This window comes from Clinocottus analis, unplaced genomic scaffold, assembly GCF_023055335.1.
Source record: "Clinocottus analis isolate CAN_PGR_092001 unplaced genomic scaffold, fCliAna1.0.p SCAF_26, whole genome shotgun sequence".
Taxonomy (NCBI): Eukaryota; Metazoa; Chordata; class Actinopteri; order Perciformes; family Cottidae; genus Clinocottus; species Clinocottus analis.
In genome coordinates, this window is record NW_027175998.1 from 3,405,847 (window position 1) to 3,428,160 (window position 22,314).

The 22,314-nt window shown below is 45.5% G+C and overlaps 2 protein-coding genes across 2 annotated transcripts in view; one reads left to right on the top strand and one right to left on the bottom strand.

The window, feature by feature from the left end:
- The window catches only part of camk2d2 (calcium/calmodulin-dependent protein kinase (CaM kinase) II delta 2), a 209,253-nt gene extending 190,323 nt beyond the window's left edge, over positions 1 to 18,930 (top strand). Inside the window, exon 22 of the transcript XR_011078353.1 lies at positions 18,918 to 18,930. The gene's annotated coding sequence lies outside the window, so the exon portion shown is untranslated. The remainder of the gene's footprint in view (positions 1 to 18,917) is intronic.
- The window catches only part of pcdh7a (protocadherin 7a), a 45,313-nt gene continuing 31,447 nt past the window's right edge, over positions 8,449 to 22,314 (bottom strand). Inside the window, exons 4-5 of the mRNA XM_068591861.1 lie at positions 15,384 to 15,585; positions 8,449 to 12,815 (exon numbers count right to left, since the gene is read on the bottom strand). Coding sequence (XP_068447962.1) covers positions 12,250 to 12,815; positions 15,384 to 15,585 — 768 coding nt within the window. The 3' untranslated portion in view covers positions 8,449 to 12,249. The remainder of the gene's footprint in view (positions 12,816 to 15,383; positions 15,586 to 22,314) is intronic.

Consider the following 22,314-nt stretch of genomic DNA (forward strand, 5'->3'; position numbering starts at 1 on the left):
CCTCTCTCTGGGGATTAATACAAGGTTAAAAAAAAGTAGGAAAATATTTGCCACAGTGAGATGCTCCAGGCTTAATTTTAAGGCCATCTTCCCCCAGAATTGCCACAATGATGTTTGTTTGAATCAATTATTGTATTATTTGTGCCTATGACAACACCGGAGACTCTTAAGTGTATATGCTATTAGCATATGTAATTGGTATTAGTAATTAGCATTAGCAATTGACAGCCTGTTAATGGAGATAATGGGAACGGTCGATTAGAGCCTGGTATGAATGTTGAGTTAATGTGGTGTTATTTCCATAGATTTTGACTGCAATTAAAGGGAAAATTCAAGATTTTGCAATCAATAAAGACTGAATAAGTCTCCACCATCCCGGGCCCAGTGCTTCGTCCTGGGCCTTTAGCGCCTTTTGACTTCAACGTTCAGTCCAAATCGAGGTATCTCAGATCATCCCTTGACTTCCACTCATACTGCGTCGACATCGCACAGGGAAACGGTCAGCAGTTTCTAAAAGTATCATCAGTGGACGTCACGCACAAACAAAATGATTCCACAAAACTTTCCGTCCCGCTGTGCACCGTGGACGTCAGCGCCGATGTCTCACAACACTGCATGCAATTAATTCTGCTGCGTCTGCGGTGTACGTCCACCCATCTGCGGTCCCGGTGGAACGGCTGCCTTTATTATTATACAATAACGGCTCATTCACTCCGCTTGCTTTTTCACTTTGTTTCATCTGAGCAGAGACTGGCAGCACTTTTTGTTTTGTGAAGTGTTCCCTCAAAGGAGAACTCCTCGGTGGACTGGGTTTGTTCAAAAGTTGGGCTTTTTTCTTTGAAAGTAAACACTCCTCGTGGAGCAGTTGCGTAAATATTGGTGATACACCCAAAAATAATACAAAAAAAAATAGCTCTCTTTCAAAAAACGGTTTCCCTGCTAAGGTTCTCTGTGTTTATGTTTAAGATGAGAGTGACTTCGCTGACAGCGTGCATGTTGCGATGTGTAACTTCTATCCCACGTTTAATGCTTCATACATTATACAACGTCCCCGGCTTCTGGCGTCATGCGGCTTCAGGGTCTTGCTTTACAAACAGCGCGAGTGACTCTCCTTCATTCCGCATGATCATCAATAATATAAAGATCACAAAGACTTGTCTGTGTACCATATCTCCAATATGAGAGAATTTAAAATCAAGTCGTGTGCAGCGGATCGAGGCTTCTGTAAACACGGAGATGTTTAAGAAGTACACACAGCAGCTTGACATTTCTGCAGTTATGTGATCTTCACAGCGAAGTCTATACTGGCGTTTATTCCCCATGTGACAGCCTATATGAGGAGAAAGCTGGCTTCCTCTCTCTGTGATGAACTGATTCCAGACTGCATCACCTTCACAGGGACCAAACGGAGACCTACATTCTGCTGCTGCCATCTGCTCCGGGAGCAAACCCAAAGGGTTGTAATATTGAGCTGGTGAGGCTGAAATTATGATCGTTTTTCTTTTTTTCCAGTGCAAAAAAAAACCCCACCAAAAAAAACACAGAAATGGAAAACAGAGTATGTTTGTGTACACAATTCACAGAAGCTTGAACAGGTGCCAGAGCGGTCCGGAGAGTTCTCCGGTCCCTAGAAAAGGGAACGGCTGATGTTTGGGAAATAACAGAAGGGACAAAATGACTGAAGTCAACAGCGCTGTTTTTCTGCCACCGGAGGTCCCTCAGGCTCCTGCTACTTTACAATAAACAACAACAAAAACTCTTTCAATCTCTTCTGAATACTAAGAATATGGGCTCAGGACATGTAACATTAATCTTTCAGGACTCTTCTGGTTCATTCGAGTGATGAAAAGCAATGTTTAATGCAGCATAATAAACCATGAAAGTCGAGTTACAAGCTGATACTACCTTTGGTGGGTGTAGCAAGCTAGCTCCCCGGTGCCGCTGCTAGCTCCCCGCTTCTGCTGCTACTGTCCGCGTCGGACATCGAGCCGGGTCTGGCCCCGCTACCTTTGGTGGTTGTCGGGAACTAGCGGGCGCTAGCGGAGAGCTAGCGTAAAGCTAGTAGGAAACTAGCAGCTGCGCTAACTGGCTACAGCGTGGAGCTAGCGGAGACGCCCACCAAAGGTAGTAGCGGCTTGTAACTCGACTTTTATGGTTTATTTGAACACAAGGCAGGTATTTAAAGTTGGTAACAATCCGCTCTTAGATATCATAATGCGCTTAGTACTACTATACTACTTTCATATTATCTTCTCAGTGTTGCACTGGAGATTGATGTTCTGCTGTTTAGGTTATCTTTGTCAAAACGTCTTTTATTCAATAACAATGAAGTGTTTTACTTATTGAATGATTATACTTTATTAACTATCTTTCCCTGGTACATTTTAAACTTATTTTTATAGCTGAGGGAAATAAATACTGTTCAGCTGGGGACCTCTGCACACAATGCGTGGTGTCCAGGGTGCAGGACTCCTTTCGTCCTGTTGGTGTCCACGTTGAGCTTTGCTGAAGGGTCAAGTCTGTTTAGCGGATGCATGACACGTTTCAAACTGTACTGCAGTCTTTGCTTCAACCCCAGTGAACCCGGCCAGGACTTGTTTATCGTCGAGGTTTAAAGGAGCGCTTTGGATTTCTATCATCAGAGGCAAATTACGCCGAAAAGAAAACAATCGAATACCCCGCCCCATTCCAGAGAAAACACCAATCTCAACCTTGAATTGAAAGAATGGTTACACAATTATAGCCTTGAGCTGGTTAATGCATGTACCCACAAATCCCCACTGTCACAACTGCAGCATGAAGGAATCACTTATCGACACATCCTCCATTAGTAACCACACAACAGCCGAGGAGCTGTGCAACAACACCGGAGTGGAGCCACAGAGGGATATTTGTCTCTGGTCTTTCTGAAGCCAGAGGCTTTCAACTGTCTGCCAATCAGCAGATGAGACTAACCTCTGCAATCACTTGAAACAGCAAATCACACATCAGCGCCTGCAGGTCATCAGCTACACACACACACACACACACACACACACACACACACACACACCTATATGTCTTTCATACATTCAGAGGACCATGTTCTCAGGGTTATCTACGAGATCCGACTTTCTTATTTTAACTGAGTAGAAACTGTCCTGTCACCTTCATCACGGTATGAATTTGTGTGTGTGGAAATTAATTTTGGAGGAAGTGAGCGTCAAGGTTCTGGTGCCCCTAAATCACACGGGCCGCCACATGGACATATAGCGGGACTGGTTCCGTTAGTTCCTGTCAGCGTACAGCGAGAAAACCCAGAGTTCACTTTTAATTCATCGCCTGAAATAATAATCATTATATTCAATCGATTCTGCCCATCGTTATCTTAATTTGTAAACGCCTTAAGGAAGACAGCTTATACATGCGCTGACTCAAAATGTACCGTTAGAACTGAACCACATGTTCAACTCCACAAGAAATACCACACTCCATATTTGCATAATAAGTCTGCAAATACTGACACACAAATGAGAGCATTTTTCAAACTGGATCCAACACGGCACAGTAAAATCCAATTTCACGATTTAGTCTGCAACAGACCGCTGCCGAACAAATATATTTATATATATCATTTAGGAATTAATGGCGTAAGAAGTGAGCTGAAAGTTAATTCCTGAGGCAGAATCTTTCACAGTGAGCACTGATTCTCACCTCATAAAGACTCCCGAGTACATGGAGAACTCTGTTTCTCTCCACATGCTTTTATTCACCACCATGCTGTGTCTAAGTTATCCCCTATTATTCCACCAAGAACAGCGATGGCCCGGCTTTGATGGGTTGCTGCTGAAGTGACCGTGAAAAAGATGAAGAGACATAAACGACGGCCGACGGAGGACCGGCGGGGGAAGGATCAAAATCCGAACGTTTCCAGCTCTGCTGCGAGGCTTTCCTCAACAGAGGAACATCGGCTGCCGACACAATTTATCCCGTCTGCGAGGCTTTGCGCTCAGCCGCGCCGATGCCGGGTGTTTCTTTGGTGTTATAGATGCTAACTGTCTGGACATCAGAAAACATTTCAATGTATTACACGATTATATCTCCTCACTTTGAAGCCCCGAGTCCTCCCTCTCTCTCGCTCTCTGTCTGCACGTAAAGGCGATTCACTTTCTCCCAGAAAGAGGAGTTTGCTTTAAGCCTCTGAAAGCAGTCTGACAACTCCAAAGACCATTTGATACACTGGACAGCGTGTGAGGAGGTTGCTCGCCCAGATGCCTCCCTCACAACGTTTTCCACTCTGTCTTTATGAAATCCATAAACTGCACATCCACTGGGTCTTTCCCCGGCATTTAATTAAGAGTTCAAAGTAACCGTTATCCTTTTTTTTTTTTGTTGCAGACAACTCCTCGTCCATTTATCCGCTGAAACGGTGATTTATTTACAAAGCCTTTTTACGGCCGGCTCTTATGAGAGATGACTTACGGCTGCAGGTTGATTGATACGTTACCTGATGCTTTTGATGCCGCGAAAGGTTGCTAATACCTTTTATTGTGCGGTTTAATGATTTGTCTTTTATGTGTGTTTTTACGGCTTTATTGCAGGCTGCAGAACAGTCGGCCCTTCGGGGACGGTAATGTCTGGCCTGTTCTTTCCCCCAAGACCTAAAACTGTGGTCAGTCATTCATCATTCTGTTAGCTGAGAACACTTTTATTGGACGTGACACATGCTGGCATTTTAATTCAAGTGGTTCTACTAATTGTAGATAATGAGGAGACGAAATGATACGGCTTGAGAGCCATGGATTGGCATTTCAACTAAACCCTGACAAACACACAAAAAAAACTGAGTTCATTCAACATGATGTGAATATTAAATTGGAATTGTATGAATTGTTGGAAAGATTGAAAGAGTGGGCGGCGGTGGATCTGCATTAAGTGAGGTCCATGTGGACGAGAACAAAGTCCCACTCGCTCTGCCTGTTAAGACGGAAAACATTTGGTGAAAGATAATTGAACATTATAGTATGTTTGGTTTTGCTGGACATGAAATGAATAATCGCCATCTTTCCCCCGTATCGTTGCTGCCGGTGTAGTAGTACTACATATAGATGTAGTATTACTACGTATGTAGATTCCTCTTGACCAAGTGGCCGAGACCTTTAAAAAGTGGTTTTAAGACTCTCAGGCCAAATGACTTTTGGATTTTTTTCCCTGACCGGTCAACTGGATGTCATTTCATTGCCTGTGCATGAAGAAAAAGGGACAATTCCCAGAAATAATATTCACTTTGACAATGTCTTTTAATTATTTCATCAAAAATTGTCTCGTGGGACACTTATACACACATTCTGGATGTGTGTGTGTGTGTGTGGATACATTTGGCAATAAAAGAGGTGAATATAGAGGAATCTTCATTTGTTTTCAGTGGGTGTTTTTATGGAAATGCAAATCTTTCAGGTCAATTTGAGGAGTGCATATATAGTGTGCATGTTCACCATTTTATTGGCAGCGTGTCATGCCGTCTGGGATTCGCACACTCGGCCTAGACTCGGCCTCAACCCCTCAAAGTATTGGTCTCCACTCGGCCTCCAGACGCTGCGTCTTGGTCTCAGTTAAGTCTTTGCTTGATGAATAATGTTTTAAACATCCAAACCGTTCAGGGCCGTGTTACAACCCTGGCTCAAGGGTAGCGGCATGGCAGAGGAAGCGAACCCGAATCCACCGAAATTAGAATGAATTGAACTAATAAAAGAAAACAAAGAGCAAACCCAGCGGCGAGGGGGAGAGTGCCGCCTTTTAAAATCAGATATCCTGCAAAGGTGTCACACATCAACAACAAGGGGTCGAGACTCCGCCCCTTATAGGTCACCTGCGACACGACTGAACAGGCAGAAAGAAGAAACCATGTCCTTTGGCGTCACTTTCTCTCAGATATATACACGTATCACCCATCTGATTTGACATGAATTGTAAAATATAAAGCGCCTCCGACTCAAGAACTGTTATTTTCCCGATTGCTATAAATTAAAGTGTCAGCTGTCAGCTCAGAAGACATGGCGTTGGTCGGAACATACAAAGAAACATATTTATAGCTCTTCAGTGCTGGATGAGTATATTTAGAAACTGATTTCTTGCCCTTCTGATTTTCTACTTCCATCCTTCACTTGGACCAAAATGAATTGGAAGCAAAAGAAGAAGCGCTCATAACATGTTCCAGTGGGATCATGTGCAGCGCGGCCGCGGTACTGATCACGACCACATGGTGTCAGTGTTGCACACTGGACAAGGGGACTTTTTGTGCTTGACATTTTGAGTCCTTCACGCTAATCTTTGCGGCAGTTAACACCTCTGAAGCGTTTTCTGATAACTTTAAGTCCAAATTGCCCTCTACGTTTTTCAAAGTTTCCCTGCAGCGAGATCCAGGTTAGAAAATTCACCTTTCACAGATAAAGATGATGGATTGTGCCACGTTTTTACTGATATAGAAATATATTGTAGTCAGCCCTGGCGCAAATTGACATTACACATTAAAATAATAATCGCTTGGAGATATCATTCGGCTAAATTGGAGGTTTCTGGTTCTGTTGGTCGGGCATGAAAAGCTCTTCCACGCTGAACTCCACAGTTCTTTCGTGACCTTGGAGACTGAAGACGTCAATACAACCTCAACTCATTGTCCCCAAAGTCGCTTGTTCTGTGTCATCATTAGCAGATGACGTTTGCACAGTCGTAGGTTTAAACACCTGCAATCAAGATTGCCCGGGAAAAAAAAGGTGCGCAAGTGGAGATTAAATGCAGATTGTTCTGCCACCAATTTGCTAACATTTTATACGGAGGCAACATTTAGGTTGTAAATGTCACCAAGGCGCGAATAAAAGGTCACAAGTTTCTCACTTTTTTTTAAATCCATCAGCAAAAGTCGGCCCCAGTCTGCAAATATGAATATCTATCATAACTCTTTCCACAGAGATAATTGTTGTATGTTATAAGGAGTTCTAGGGGGAGATAGCGGGTCAACAGTAGAGGCCAAATAGAAGTTTTAGACATCCGCTGAAATCGGCGTACCTGAAGATTCATTTAAGATTATTGCTCAGCTGTGTGTAAAGTTATTCTGCTCATAAATGAATTGAAATGAAATAATTAATTTAAATATATTATGAACGTTTAAAATGGCTTTGAACATTATATGATGGTTATTCCCATGCTCACGCATGTCTCATTAGATGTTGCAGCAGTTTTTGGGATTAAAACCATTTGTCACATCAATTTGGTGCAAAATTGTTTCACAACTCAAGGAATTATAAAAAAAAAAAAAAGAAAGATCAAAGATCCATCCAAAATACCACCAAGGACACCAAGACCTTGAGGAAGACTGTAGAAAAATCCATGCTGTGATTTTTCGTCGATTGAATCGTGAGTTTTGAGAACGGCTCAGGAACAGCCGTATTTTAAATATTGTAAAAATCAAGTTTAAATTAAAAAAAAAGTCTTATCACAATGAAATGGCTCTGGAAACTAACGTCAACACATCATCACAGTTGGGCTCACTTGATCAATACGATTCTCATCTCTTCAGTCAAAGCCAAGTTATGCAATCCTATGACTGTTTAGGGACCTCAGCATGAAGAAATACCCAAACACACCGTTATGACATGAGGCAAAAAACACTGAAATAAAATACTTTGTGAAAAAAACTGATACAATCCCTTTTCTTCTGGAGGCAAGAGTTAATGAGACCGCTTCAAAAATCACCTCACCAGTTTACCTGTTCAACATTTAGCCTATTAAGCTTGGCTTATAACTGCTTTACAACACATTAAATAACGTTAATTAATCATTCATTACAGCTGATAAAACACTTGGTAAAGATCTTTGCTACCTATAGCTGGTCATCTCAAAGTAATATGTTTTTACTTTGAAGCTGTTATCTATTCTATTTATTGTTTATCTCATTGTTACTATTGTTTATCTCATTGTTACTGTTGTTTATCTCATTGTTACTGTTGTTCATCTCATTGTTACTGTTGTTCATCTCATTGTTACTATTGTTTATCTCATTGTTACTGTTGTTTATCTCATTGTTACTGTTGTTTATCTCATTGTTACTATTGTTTATCTCATTGTTACTGTTGTTTATCTCATTGTTACTGTTGTTCATCTCATTGTTACTATTGTTTATCTAAATGTTACTATTGTTTATCTCATTGTTACTATTGTTTATCAAGATGTTACTCTTGTTTATCTCATTGTAATGATTGTTTATATCATTATTACTATTGTTTATCTCATTGTTACTATTGTTTATCTAAATGTTACTATTGTTTATCTCATTGTAACGATTATTTATCTCATTGTAACGATTTTTAATTTCATTGTAACGATTGTTTAACTCATTATTACTTTTGTTTATCTTACTACTATTGTTTATCTAAATGTTACTATCGTTTATCTCATTGGAACGATTGTTTATCTCATTCTTACTATTGTTTATTTCATTCTTACTATTGTTTATCTTACTACTATTGTTTATCGTTATGTTTGTTTGTTGTTTATCTCATTGTTGCTGCGAGAATCAATTCCACAAACGTCAACAAACACGAGTGTTTGAAGTTTTTAATGTCAAAGTCAAACTTTTACATGATTCATCTTCATACCAAACCATTCGTCGACAGCTCCTCCTCTTCCTCGTCATAGCAAATGCAATTAGTTCATTACATAATTACAGGAAGGGAGCAGCAAAAAACAGAGCCGGCCCCATAAGAAAAGAAAAACAAAGTAGAGGAAAACAAAAATAACAGTTGTCGTTTTCTTTTTTTTTGTCTCATTTTTTTTCTCGAGTGCAGATTTGAAGACCTTAGGCATGCCATTGTCTGTTATGGGTTCCAGTTGTCTGTTCTACAGTGTAGTTTCATCTGTACATGGCTATAAGAGTAACAGCACGAGGGGGATGACGGGGACATGATGAGTGTCTGTTTTTAAAAATGTCTTGATTAGTGGGTGATGGTTTGTCAGACGTCACGCCTCCTCTGTCCGTCTCCCCTCTCGGTTTCGCAGTAGACTGAAAGATATTCATGTTTAAACGTGCAGTATAAAAAAAAAAAAGAACAAAAAAAATAGAAATACACACCCACACACCGATTCGTGTACACTTCAAGTTCGCTCAAACTTGCGCTGGGAGGGGGGTTGAAAGGTGTCGCAATAGAACTGCCATAAAACAGGCAGTTTAAAGAAATATCCGCCGCTTTGAAGAGGCGGGGCTGCGTCAGGAGTCTCTTTCCAAAACCCCACAAGCCGGACGTTTAGTCCTTTGTTTCGTCCCAAACACCCTTTCTCCCAGAGAAAGAGCAAATGTCCTTCCTTCCTTCCTTCCTTCAGTGTTTTTTTTTTTGTTGTTGCGTTGAGTTCGTTACATCCTCGTCGCAGTCCATCGACCGCAGGGCTCAGCAAACAGCCGTGTTTGGGGGTAAATGAAGGCTTCAGGGAGTAAGTACATCAGTGGCCTAAAACGAGCTAAAGGGAGTCGGTCACACGAGTCGTCAAGTTGAAGGTATGTACAGATATACAGCGTGAAGCCACGCACGAGGAGCACGACCCATTCCTCAGTCGTCAAAGCGACGCGCGGGACTGGAGCGGACGGCGTGGTGCCACACCTTAACCTGAGTGTCGCCCTCCCGTCCCGACTGCCCCCCGCTCGCTCCACGGAAGGATCGGCGGCGGCGGCGGCAGCGGCGGCGGCGGCGTCCCCCTCTCCGACCTCCACCCGAAAAAAAACCCCAGCAGAAAAATGAAGAAGACACGCTTTAGTGGCAATTTCCGAGCGGTGTTACATTCGCCGATCCAGACGTTAATGAGATCAGCGGCCGATCGAGGAGAGGAAGAGGAGGAGAGGGGAACTCATTAAGACCACGGGGACGACCTAACCCCATTATCCCTATCGCACCGCCCAAACCGCACGCCGGCGATGGGAATTAAGATGCGGCGGCCTCAAGCCCGGCGCAGCAGAGAGAGAGAGTGTGTGTGTGTGTGTGCGTGTGTGTGTGTCGTGCGGCAGCTGCCGGGGAAAAGGACAAGTTCCGTTAGCTGTGCAGTTTGGCGCAGCGGCGTGGGCGAGCTGGGGGTCGGCACTGTGTGGTTAAAAGGGCTGCGGCGGCGGCTCCCCCGCTGCATTGTGGATCTTTTTTTTTAAATTTTGTTGAGAGAAAGGTTGCCCCGCCCCCCCAATCCCTAAATCCACCCTCTACCCCTCCGACTGGCTCCACAATCCGAGCGGGAACAGTTAAATCCACTGAAGCTAACTCCTTCTCCGCCATCGTGAGCTCCATTTCTCTCTGGTGTGAGCGCACACACACACACGCACAGCCACACAGCCACACACACACACACACACACACACACACGTGTAATACGGATGTATCCAAATAGGCGTGGTATCCAAAAAAGGCGCGCGGTTTAAAAAAGAGAGAGAAACAAAGTCAGCATTTTTCTTCATTCATGCAGAGTCCCTTTTCGTTTTTTTCTTCCTCTTCTTCTTCTTCTTCTTCTTCTTCTTCTTCTTCTTCTTCTTCTTCTCCTTTTCCCGTACAGAAATTTGGTTTTTCTATGAGTCCTACTTTCAGGATGCGGAGCGCTCCATGTTCCCGCATCGTCTGCCGTTACATCGAGGAGTCTGAAAATTCCCTTTTTCACGTCGCCTCGCACGTCAGTCAGAGAGATGAGTAATTATTTAAATACATTTCATGTTTAAATACTGTCTGGAGGAGGATGAGGAGGATGAGGAGGAAGGGGGGGAGTCAGGCAAAATGCTACAGCTAGTTCAATGAGAGGCAATATGTTTAAAAAAGTATGATAAAGAGCACATACACACATAGTGCGTATGACTTGCGCACATCTTAAAATGGGTTGCATGTATGTCGCAATACTGTGTGTGTGTGCGTGTGTGTGTGTGTGTGTGTGCTTAATGTCTCTTGTACGAAAGTTAATGTTGAAGTTATTATATAAGTTATGATACACGGCCACCTGGATTCATGTCATAAACTGTGGCCCTACGCATGTTCACATCCTGTAAATGCAACTGTACGACACTGCTCACATGCTCAATGTGTGTGTGTGTGTGTGTTGAGTGTGTGCATGCCTGCGTGTGTGTGTGTGTGTGTGTGCATTTGAAACAGTTTGTGATACAGGAATCCTTTCGGGCCCCGGTGGAAACGGCGGGACAGCAGCAGAGGGAATAAAAAACCTGCCGTCTTATCAAATGCACGCGTACACGTATATATATAGATATACATCTATATATAGAGAGATATATATATATTTATATATATATATACACACACATACAGACCGGGTGTGGAGGCAAAAAGGTCATGGGACCCCTTCAAAGACTCTGTGGCACTACTGACGCTCTATGAGCACCTTGTGTTTTAGTGGTTACATTTGATTACTGCAAGAAAAAAAGAAAAAAGTCTTCTCACGTCGTTGCAGTTCGTTTTGAATGCTTTTTTTTTTTTTTTTTTTTTTTAAAGATACCTGATTTTAGAGATCAGCACCTTTTTTCCCTCCTCTCCCCCGTGTTACTGTACAGTCTTTGTTCGCGACTCGTTGAGATCAGCAGTTTGATTGGTTAACCCCCCCCCCCCCCACCCGTTTGTTCAGGCGTCAGAACGTTTGATTGGTTTGAACTCAATCAAAAACCCGTTGCTTTTCCCCTCCGTCTGTTTATTTTTTTTGACTGGATAAGACCTCGGTGGTTTTGTTTTTTTTTTTCTCCTTTTTTTGTTTTTCGTTTTGAAGCAAGATGGTTCTCCAGTTCGCGTGAAAGATTTCCACATGCACCGAAGGCGTTTATAGCATCAGGATTCACTCAGTCTCCTTCCCTCTCTTCTTCACACAGAGCCCCTGCGTGGCAGAGGGTCAGGCATGCACTGGGTTCAGGTAAAAAGAAGACGAAGATGAAGTCGTCCTCCCCCACACGGACGTAATAGGATCATCGCCTGCGGGCGACTTTCAGTAGTAGTTAAAAAAAGACTTTTTTTTCCCTCTTTATTTTTATTTTTTTTGAGAAAGTACTCCTGGTCAGAGCTCTCCGAAGAGTTGACTCATCGCTCGCTTAAGTTTAGGTGCCTATAAATAAAAGTCAGAATCCCTAAAATCCAATTTGATATACACAGCTTTCGGAAAAACATCTTTTCCCTCGCGGGTTCAAAACCCTCCCCGTTTTGTTGTTGTTTTTTTTTCCAGAAAAGGGAGCGATGGCTTCAGCGGCGAAGGCCGTCACAGGTAGACCTCTCGGCGGGACAGCGTGAGGCAGGACGTGGTCTTGTAGTCGCCTCCCGTGCGCGTCAGCGGGATGACCTCGGTCGGGTTCTGGCCCTCTCCGCCTTCCTCGTCCGGCTGGCGCCTCCCGAAGCCCGCGCTGCTGAACGTGTCGTAGGACGCCGAGGTCATCTTGCGGTTCAGGAGGTTGCGGTTGTGGTCGCCGATGTTCCGGTTGCGGTCGCTGCCGCCGCCGCCGCCACCCCCGCCGCCGCCCCCCAGGCTGCCGAGGGGATCCCCGTTGGCCAACGGCATCCTCTGGCCGTCCCCGCCCACGACCACCACCACGCCGGGCTCCGAGCTGCCGGCGCTGCCGGCGCTCTCGCTGTCGCTCTCGTGGTCGTTGCCGCGCAGGTTGTTGTTGTCGTCGCCGGGGGCGAAGGTGGAGAGCCGCGGGGGGTCGCTGCCGTGGCGCTGGCGGGGCGAGTGGCGCACGGGCATCCAGCAGGTGTCCGAGTGGCCGAACTCGTCGCACTCCCTGGTGCACTTTCCTGTCAGAGCTACGTCTGGCAGCTGTCTGGCATCTGGACAGAGGAAAGACACACACACACACACACACACACACACACACACACACAAGGTGAGAATATGTCGTCAGTTGATCGTTTTAGACACAGACGAGGACTTCATGCACTCACATGTCTTCTTTCAGACTCGTGGAAAGAAGACATATCAAAAGATACCTTTAAATAATGTTTCATTGGCAAATTTCCATGTGTAATATTTCAGAAATGTTCAATATTTCAGCAATGCCAAACAATGCAATGTGAGTAATCAACTGAAGCGGTTTCATGTTGATATCTATTAGTTCTTTATTCTTTTTTTTTGACCCTATTCTTCTGTCGTGTCTTCTAAATGTGTGTATTCTTATGATACATAGCTCTAAAATGAGTTTTTTTCCTCAGACTCTCCAACAACAACAAACTTTCCAGTTTCATTGCTCTCTATATTCTGGAGGCTTCCACCGAGGCGGTTTGTTCAGACATCCTTCACGGCCTGATTTACACAACATTTTATTACAAAAAACATGGCCAAAATGGATTTTTTTTTTATGGCTGTTGACAGTATTGTTGGATTTATGGAGCGATACAAAGAGACATCCAATATTCTCTCCGTCGAAACCTTTTATATTAATACGTCAACAAGCTGAAACAAGAATTCTGAACCTGGCTTCATCCGACGTGGAAACTAACCCATATTTAATAAGACAATCAGTCATTTGCATATCGAAACATCCAATTTCAGAAATCTAAGACACAAAATAATGGCCTCGATGTAAGTAATCAACTGGGTAAGTTCCATGGTAACATAACCTATTGACCTGGTGTGTGTTTACTTAAAAAAAAAACCTGCTAGCTCCCCACTAGCTCTTTGCTATCTTCCTGCTGGCGGTCTGCGAGCACCGCTAGCCCCCCACTAGCTCTCCGCTAGCTCCCCACTAGCTCTTTGCTGTCTTCCTCCTGGCTGTCTGCAAGCTATCCGCTAGCTCCCCACTAGCTGTCCGCTAGCTCACCGCTATCTCCTCGCTGGCTCTCCGTTAGCACTCCACAAGCTCCCCACTGGCTCTCTTCTAGCTTCCCCCTGTGTCTCCGCTAGCCTCCTTGATGTCTCTTCTCTAGCTTCCTCACTGGCTCTCTGCTAGCTTCCCGCTGTGTCTCCACTAGCTTCCTCGCTGGCTCCCCGCTAGCTCAACCACCGAAGGTAGCAGGACCGGCCCCGGCTCGACGCCCAATTGGGACAGTGGGGACACGGGCAGTAGCAGCGGGGAGCTAGCAGCAGCGCTAGCTTGCTACAGCGGGGACGTGGGCAGTAGCAGCGGGGAGCTAGCAGCAGCGCTAGCTTGCTACACCGGGGACGTGGGCAGTAGCAGCGGGGAGCTAGCAGCAGCGCTAGCTCGCTTCAGTGGGAGACACCCCTCAAAGGTAGGAGCGGCTTGTAACCCAACTTTTTACGGTAATATGAAGAAAAGGAAAAGAAAACGCTGTAAAAAGCCAAATGGAAATTGCTCAATTTAATGCTACGTTCTAATTCCAGCTGTGCTCAGCGACACATGAAAGGTCCCGGCGAGGTTTAAGGGAACGTCGTGTTGCGTCTGCGTCTAACGAGCGACTGGACGCTATACATTTCTTCACTGTTTAGCTTTCACCTGCACTCCGCTTTATTAGAACGCAACTCGAGAAATGTTTCTGTTGTTGGATTGTGAAAACTAATTCCAGGTTTTGTTGCCTTCGCACAGACGGCGGCAGTAAATCCGTGTGAAGCCAAACAAGCGCATCATTATACAGTATAATTACAAGCAGCTCAATGAATTCTCTGTTCAATCCCTCTCTCCATCTGACCGTGAAAGGAAGCGTATTAAAACTCCACAATATTCTCAACACTCGGCATATCTGCCGGTGAGAAAAAGCAGCGTTTGACCCCCCGCGTGCTGCAGCGCGGCGGCACGCCAAGGTCACGGCGACCTTGATCCGTCTCCGGGGTGAGCGTAGGCAGAGAAAAGAGGAGCTATAGACGGCATTTTAATTAAATAAAAGAAGAAAAAAAGACTTTTTTTGTGCGCTAGTCCTCATCCTTGACAAAGACTCGGCCGAGAAAAAAAAGGTTAAAAAACACAATTTCCTCGGTGAATGGGGAAGTTTTGTGCTTCCCACTGACTGTAAGGCCAACGACAAGTGCACTGTTCCAAAAGAAAAAAAAATTGCTTTTTCACAAGAGAGACACACAAACACACACACATACACAAACACACACACACACACACGGCACAATTGCTTCATTCTATAAAACACATTACACTTCACATCACGTGAGGAGAAAAGAGGCTCCTGAGACCTTGGCAGCGTGTCGAGGTTTCATAGTGTTTATGTGTGTGTGTGTGAGTGTGTGTGTGTGTGTGTGTGTGTGTGTGTGTGTGTTTTCTCAGAACACAATGCACAAAAGTATCTCGCCGCCTCAGGACCGCAATTTTCAGAGTGACTTCGATGAATAAACGCAGTTGGCTGTGTTGCTTGCGCGGCGTGTGTTGCGTGGCGTGTGTTGCGTTTGCGTGGCGTGACGGCGTGACGGCGTGACGGCGTGCTGGTTGCTCTGACCGTTCTCCACGTGCTCCTCCTCCCCCACGCTGCCCTCCGGGGTGGTCCGCTCGTAGCCCTCCTCGGGCAGCGGCAGCGCTCCGAGCCGCGGGCCCGACGAGCTCTTGCTGCTCGGCGTCTCCGAGTCCTCCAGGCCGCTGTCGTAGCAGCCGGCGTCCTGCGGCTGGCTGACCACGGAGAAGGTCACCCGGCGGAGGGTCCCCTGGGAGGACAAAAAGAAAAACACACACCGGATACGGGATTAATCATCCCGCATTCCTAATCTGAGAGGCTAAATCTCGGGGATTAGGCGGAGGGAAAGGGAGGGGCGGGTCCGCAAAGACATATTGAGATTATCTGAATCGTGTTCGCCTTGATTATGAGCTTAGCGCCGACAATGCAGGGTAATAGACGTCAAAGTTTTTTCCCCGTTTGCCTCTTAATCCCAGTTTGGATTAATGCTGCCGGACGTGCCGGATGTTTACAAACCCCCCCCCCCCCGCCCCGGAGACACTTGTTTTTTCCCCCTCTGGACCGGCGCCCGGGAGGAGCAGCTGGGCAATATCGAGCCAATCTCTCCGAAACACCGACGAAGGGGAGGATGTTGGATCCTTTATTTTTTTTATGATTGTCAACAAAACCCTTTGAAAAAAAAAGAGCTGGACCTGCCGCGCATCGATCTCATCGACACGTCCGGCCCGTGTTTCCAAAGCGCCGCACACCGCCTGCGTGGGCGACCTTTACAGCGCCGTGGCGCCCGGCACTCTGAGTTCATTTGAAGTCCATCCCGGCCCGCACCGACCCGCTGTGTGTGTGTGTGTGTGTGTGTGTTTGAACAGGACGCTAGTGTGCGCAAATATTTTGTATTCATCCGCGGCGGAAAATAGTGACAGATTGAATTCATCAAACGAAGCGATATTGTTGGTTTTGGTCTTTCCAATCGGGATTTGTAGCCTTACTCTTGAGCTCTGTCGGCTTTTTACACTGTTTCTTCACTTCAAGCTTTTCTTTGTTAACCCTATGTCGAACACTTGGGATCTGAATACCGCGGATAAGTCTTCCAACCAGCGGTCCGGATTCAGTGAGCCAATCACATCGCTCGCTCGCGCCGAGCATCGCACCTGCTGCGAATCACCCAGAGTCTAGTTAGCAGAAAAGAAAAAAAGGAGATTAAAAAAGAAGAAGAGCCTAATAAGTCCACGCAGAGAGAATATGAGAAGGAGTTAAATGACTCGGTCGGGCCCTGGAGGGATCACTCTGCACCGGGAAGCCCGTTCCTACCCGACGCCCCTCCCATCCGCTCTCATGCTCGTTCATCTGCCAGCAAGGAAAATATTATATTACAAGCCTTTTAATTTAGATGTGCTTTGAAACACGCGGCCTGCAGCGAGGGGAGCAGAGGGACGACGCAGATTAAGGTGGGGGGGGGGGCACGGAAAAACAACAACAGGTGGAGCAAATAATCTGGAGGGAAACGGATGGACGAAGAAAACAAAACGAAAGAAAAAAAAAAGCCCGAAGTAAAGTGAAGCATTTCTTCTTTTCCTCCCGACAACACCCAAAGAAATAAAAAAAAAAACCCAGAACGTTTCACCTAATGCAGCAAAATTAATTAAGCGAGGATGGGAATTAACAGAGCGCCATTTCTTGACACACTTGGGGGGGAAAAAAAGACGAGAAAAAAAGGGGGGAAGAGAGAGAGAACGTGACTCAGAGAGCAGAGGGAGCGAGCGAGGCAAGACGGAGGAGGAGCGATTACGTTCTAATGGAGAAGCAGCGGTTCCTGGGTTCTCAGCGGCTTCGTCTTAACTCTCCGCGGAGAGATAGAGCGGTGTATTTTTAGTTCACGTGAAGCGGTCCACCCTCTTTTTTTTCCCTTCCTTCCTCTCGTTCAGACCAATGGGCAATGGAGGAAGAGAGAGAGAGAGAGAGAGAAAACGGGGCAAACGAGTGAGGATGGTGATGAGTTTTCGTGCATTGAGGAGGTAGTTCATTAGAAGATGTCGCCGTTATGCGTTTTTCTTTCTTTCTTTTTCCTTTTAGAGCGGTGACGTCACGAGGCAGAATGTTTTTTTCCTGTAATGGTTTTCGTGATGATGGCGCTTCAAAAATGAAATGGAACCGTCTGTTCAGAGGTGCAATGTGGAGAACAATGAGATTACCATGAGGTTGGGATTAGACAGTTTGTCGACTCGCGGAGTCTTTGAAATGAGACTCTGAACTACAAGAGCAACGCTGCGTCCCATTTGAACCTGGAACCCAGTCGGGAATTTCAACTGAATTTGGATTTCTGACTAAAATTCGGATGAACCACGCCCAGTCCCCGACACTAAAATCCAAGATGGCCGCTCCAGTGCGCGTCGACAATATAAACATGCTGCTTGTTAGCACCCATGTCTTATTTGTGTCTACATCTCAGAGGCAAATATATCACTTTTATAGACACTACATTTAAGTGAGGATTTTAGTAACTAGTTACTTTTAAGATGACATTTTTTAACACAAAATATAAATATTGTGATGCGTGACACATTGTGCATCAATAATCATAATCCAATACATCTTTGTTATTCTCATAAACTAGTACTTTTCCTTACAGTACTTTACATATATTTTGATGCTAATACTCATACCGCTAATGCTAATTTTACTTCCTAACTGTAGCATTACTACTTTTACTCAGGTAAAAGATCTGAGTGTCTCACTGCACCAGAGTGCTAAGCGTGTTAGCATGCTAACGTTTACTCATTTGGCACTTGAGGCTGATAAGTCTATTAATATCAGATTACTGTGTTGTTAATAATATTAGAACATTGAAATGTTGTCTGGACTTTTCAAACATCTGTGATTATTTTTTTATTTCTAAACCAGGAACGCTTCACGAGCAGAAATCTGCTCCACAGGTCCGGATATGATTGACAGACGAGGAGAGAGTTACTGTTGGAGGCCTGCTGCTGGTTGTTATGCGTGTGTGTGTGTGTGTGTGTGTGTGTGTGTGTGTGTGTGTGTGTGTTGTCCTGTTACAGAATTCATCTGTTCAGCCATGATTTCCTCTAATTCAATTTCCCTCTAACCCTGTTTCCGCCCAGAGCTGACCCCTTCCATTCCTTCATCCTGATAATTCCATTTTCTCCTTCCCTCCCTCCTTCCTTCCCTCCTTCTCTCCCTCCCTCCCATCCTTGCTTCCTACCTTCGGACGGTCCTGCAATCAACTCTGCTCCCACAGCTCTAACTCTCCCTCTTCACTCGCCTCCCCTCCTCTCGCCCGTCATCTTTATGATGTGGCGATCGATGATGTGTCCTTGACCTCGTTATGAGTCCCTCTCCTCTTCCTCCACAGCAGGCTTTATTGACCCATAACTCCCTAACCTCCTTTTTTCCTCCTCCTCCTCCTCCTCCTCCTCATCCGCCCTCGTCTTCTGCTCATTGACAAAACCTCTGCTCTCCTCCCCCGCGGCATGTCCCTGTCCCTCTGGCCTTCTCACCATTGTTGTCTCACTTCATTCTTTTTCCCTGCAAATTGGTCTTTACACTGGTTCACTTATACCTTCAGTACCCTCCCCCTCCCCCTCCTCACCCCATCACTTCCTATCATTAAGCTCTGTTTAAAGCTTCTGTCCTCTTCACTCATTTCTTTAACTGATCTCTTTTTTTATTTCCCGTCTGCTTTACCAGCTCATCTCTTCCTCGAAAAAAAACAAAAAAAACAACAGCGAAAAAACACAAAGTGTCCCTTGATGTTTTTCCACTCTGACTCACAAAGCGCGTTTGCGTGCGCGTGCTTTCTATTATCTGTCGAGAGCTATCGGGATTACTAAATATCTCTCACACACACACACACACACACACACACACACAAAACCAGACACATGCGGATGAGTTGGCTGAGGTCCAGCGTGGCCTATGAATTCATGCCTGATGGAATATTAATTGAGTTTGACGGAGGACATTAAAAAAAAAAAAGCCCTTCCCCTTAATCTGACACGGGCCATTACAGTTCAATACTGACATGGGAGCTTCGCTCATTTGCGAGGCGCGGAGAGCGTGTCTGAGTGGGCGTGTTGAGTACGTGGTGTGTGTGTTTGTGTGTGTGTGTGTGCGCAACGCAACTGTACCGTACTAGCCCCTGCCTGATACCGTATGGGAGTTCCTGTGAAGTTATTCCTGGCAGGAAGGTATGAATCAAACCCGCTGCACGATGGGCCTGAACTCAGGATAAACTTGAAATCTCAATGTTGCAGCTCTGAAGGAAAGAAAAAAAAATCCTAATATAGCTTTCATTTCAGGGGCGAGAGTGTGTTTCCGGCGTGGGCACGCATGTGTGTGTGTATGTGTGTGTGTGTGAGTGCATATGCCTACGAGTGAGACTTCGCACCTCGGTGTTTTGCTGCGGTGTGCGAGACTTTCAAAGCCTGCAAGATGTGTTATGTCAGCCTGTGACAGTACACGTGGGTGTGTGTGTGTGTGTGTGTGTGTTCGCAGAGCGAGGTGGCGCATACGTGCGTGTGTGTGTGCGCAGGTTGGCTCAGTCATCAAGGTAATTAGTGTGTAAACCTCCTCGCTGTCGGTTCAAACAGAATTAACGAGCTCTGGTTAATTAACAGTCTCCCTCTCTTCTCGTTACATGCGTCTGCGCATTCAACACGTCGGCCGTGTTTTTGGGGGATTTTTTTTTTTTTTTTTGTGCCCCGCGCGCTCATGTGCGACATCTGCACGTCTGGCGCATTGGGACGGGCACACTTGTATGTGTGCGTGTGTGTGTGTGTGTGTTAGTCTTTGCCCTGCATATGGAATTGACAGGATGCGAGTTATGCATAAACCAAAACTACAAATATGGTTGTACGCTGAGCCCCATTTCCCTTTTTTCGGCCCTCCTGCTCAGTCTCGTGTGTTTTGTCGCGTGTTTCGGCTGATTGGGTGATGTATGTATACATATTTATTCAAATATATATAGATATATGTTCAGCACGTATAGATCACGTAGATAAATTACGCTCACGCCGTCACTAGAGTCGCGCAAGACGCCATTTTGCGGTTGTCTATCGGGTCGACGCCCAGCACACTCGACTCATAATTCATTTTCTGCACCAAAATGACTTATTTAAGGCCGATGCCGAGATTTTTTATTTACGATCGATACCCGCCGACAGAGTGTGATAGCTTTTGGCCCCTCAATTGATATCTGATCGAGAGGATGGAGCCAAATTAGTGGAATGTGGGGGGACGAGGGGGATGTTCAATAATTACATTTGGACTAAACAGCTCTCAGATTGATTCTAATTAAGTATAAGATGTGGATTTATTTCTTATTTCTTTCCCTTGCCTCCTTGCATTTCTTTATTAAAAATGTACCAGACTGTGACAGGGGGGGAATTATACTTTTTAATGAGGTGATGATGTCCTCGCATATTCCACAAATGTTCATTGTTTCTCTCCTTCGCCCACTTGCCTCCATGTTGCTGTGCGTTACTGTAACCAGAGTTGGAGGATACTTCCTCCCGGCTTCTCTTTTTTCTCCCTTTTTTTTCCGAGGCAGAAGTCGGACAGTTTCATGAGCCAAATGTCAATCAAGCAGACACCTGGCATCCAATTTGTAATCCTTCCCTCCAGACGGCTGAGTTTTTCCTAACGTTGACTGAGGGGTGTAGCTCGGCGTGCTAATATCCCCGCGAGGCCGTCACCGGCGCTTTTTTAGCCCGCGGACGCGCGGACGTGCGGTATTTAATGCCGGGGCGTCCGTACGACTGGACGTGATGACTTCCATGGCAAAAAACAGGATTGTGTGTGACCTCCCGGGGATCCCGAAAGTCTCATTTAAAGGCCAGATTTATGGGATTCTTTAAGTAGCTTAGCAGCTCCAGCGGGCAGGACGACCAATTGAATGATGAGAGGTTTAATTGAATAATTACTGTGAACGTTTTTCAACACGTGAACATGCAGTCAGGGCCCTTATGTATCTGGACTGTGAAGCAATTTTTCTAATTTCGCCTATTGAACCGACTGGAACGGATTCATTTTGAGTACGTGGAGGAAAACCCTCTGGCAGTCAATGGTCGCCTGAAGTCTTACAGCCATAGTCATCACCAAGTCAGTTCTATATTCATGTTAAATATACATAGTCTTCACCAAACACTGAGTTTCCTCCCTTGAGATGCTTTGCCAGGCCTTTGCTGCCGCCCCCTTCAGGTGCTGCTTGTTTGTGGGTTTTTCTGCCTTCCCTTTCATCTGGCGGGAATGAAAAGCATGTGTTGGGTTGAGATCAGATGACCGACTGCCATTGAAGAATCTCCCGTCCCCTTTGCCTTGAAAAGCTCTTTTCACACTATGTTTTGGGTCATTATCCATCAGTACTGTGAAGCGCCGTCCAATTAGTTTTCAAGCATTTGGCTGAATCTGAGTAGCTCCTGCAGCCTGAAACACCTCAAACCTCATCCTGCCACACTTCTGACAGCTGTGACATCATCAATGAACGCCAGTGACCCAGTTCCATTGGCAGGTGATGTGGTTTGCTTCGGATCAGCTTTCCTTCGCTACGCTTTCGTCTTCCCGTCACTCTGGTGCGAGTTCGTCCTGGTTTCATCTTCCAAAGAACCTTCATCTCAAACTCATCAGCCTCATCCAGATGTTTGCTCTGAGCCGTCCAGTTCCTACGGGATCCCTGAGGTCTGCACCTCGTTGTAAACCTTCTGTGTTCAGACTCATGAAGGCATCTCTTGATGGTAGACTTTAACAAAGACACGTCTACCTCGTCCAGAGTATTCTAGACCTCAGCAGGGTTTTCTTCACCGAGGAAGTAACTCTGCCACGTCTACTTTACATGTCTCCTGTCGTCTTCTGGGCCTTTTGGCTTGCCAGGACATTCCATATTTTAATGTACCAAACTCTTGACTTGGTCAATCCTGATGTTTCTGCCATCAGGTTTAGGTTAGATAGGTTTTGTACGGTTGGACAG